The 1,291-nt window shown below is 42.1% G+C and overlaps 1 protein-coding gene across 1 annotated transcript in view; it reads left to right on the forward strand.

The window, feature by feature from the left end:
• The window catches only part of KIF1B (kinesin family member 1B), a 187,697-nt gene that overhangs the window by 162,615 nt on the left and 23,791 nt on the right, over positions 1-1,291 (forward strand). Inside the window, exon 35 of the mRNA XM_011935843.1 lies at positions 317-507. Within this exon, the coding sequence (XP_011791233.1) occupies positions 317-507 (191 nt within the window). The remainder of the gene's footprint in view (positions 1-316; positions 508-1,291) is intronic.

Below are 1,291 nucleotides of genomic sequence, written 5' to 3' on the forward strand. Positions count from 1 at the left end.
GGTGGCAGATGCCTGTAGTCCCAACTGCTGGGGAGGCTGAGGCAGGAGAATGGCGTGAACCTGGGAGGCGAAGCTTGCAGTGAGCCAAGATCGCACCACTGCACTTCAGCCTGGGTGACAGAGCAAGACTCCGTCTCAGAAAAAATAAGTAAATAAATAAATAAAAATAAACAGATAAATAAATAAATGCACCTATAAGGAGTACTACCTACTCTTGCACGTATTATCCATTGGGTGACTGTTGAAATAATTCGTGGAGCTGAAATCCTTCAGTTCTCACAACTGGGACTAGCTTTCCAAATACATTCGTGTATAGACTCTGGTCACAGTACTCTGCCTGCAGTTCATCAGCACCTACCCTGTCTGCTTTCAGCTGGATCATTGCATCCAGCCGGCTGTCATCACCAAGGATGTGTGCATGGTCTTCTATTCCCGAGATGCCAAGATCTCACCACCACGCTCTCTGCGTAGCCTCTTTGGCAGTGGCTACTCGAAGTCACCAGATTCGTAAGTTTTTCACACAAGTTAGCTTCCAGTTTGTTTGTTCAGTACAACAGAATCATTAGTCCTTAAGTATTCTTGGCTTACTGTCTCACGGTTAGTTTACAGTTTATGAACCATTTTGGTAACTGGCACCTGGAATGTACTGACTTGCATGCTGACATTTAATAAAATGTTGATGGATGGATGAGTTATGAGGGAAGGAAGGAATATTACATTATGAACACCTCTAAAACAATTTTGCAAAGACTAAATTTGCAAAGACTTTTAAATGTCATCATTATTATTTCTAACAGAGTACCATTGAAATTTTCTTCTTTTTAAGATTTGTTATGTGTATTTAAGGCGTACAAAATATGTCAGGAATAATACAGTGAAGGCCAGACACAGTGGCTCATGTCTGTAATCCCAGCATGTTGGGAGGTCAAGGACAGAGGATTGCTTAAGCTTAGGAGTTTGAGACCAGCTTGGGCAACATAGTGAGACCTCATCTCCACAGAAAATTTTAAAATTACCCAGGTGTGGTGACACACGCCTATAGTCCCAGCTTCTCAGGAGGCTGAGGTGAGAGGATCACTTGAGCTTGAGAGGTTGAGGCTGCCGTGAGCCATGATAGAGCCACTGCACTCCAGCCTGGGTGAAACAGTGAGACCCTGTCTCAAAATTAAAAAAAAAAAGAAAAGAAAGAAAAAGAGAAACAATACATTGAATACTTGGGTATCACCACCCAGCTTAGAAAATGTTACTAATACTCACAGTGAAACCCCGTCTCTACTAAAAAAAAAAAAAA

The sequence above is a fragment of the Colobus angolensis genome, unplaced genomic scaffold, assembly GCF_000951035.1.
Source record: "Colobus angolensis palliatus isolate OR3802 unplaced genomic scaffold, Cang.pa_1.0 Scaffold149, whole genome shotgun sequence".
Taxonomy (NCBI): Eukaryota; Metazoa; Chordata; class Mammalia; order Primates; family Cercopithecidae; genus Colobus; species Colobus angolensis.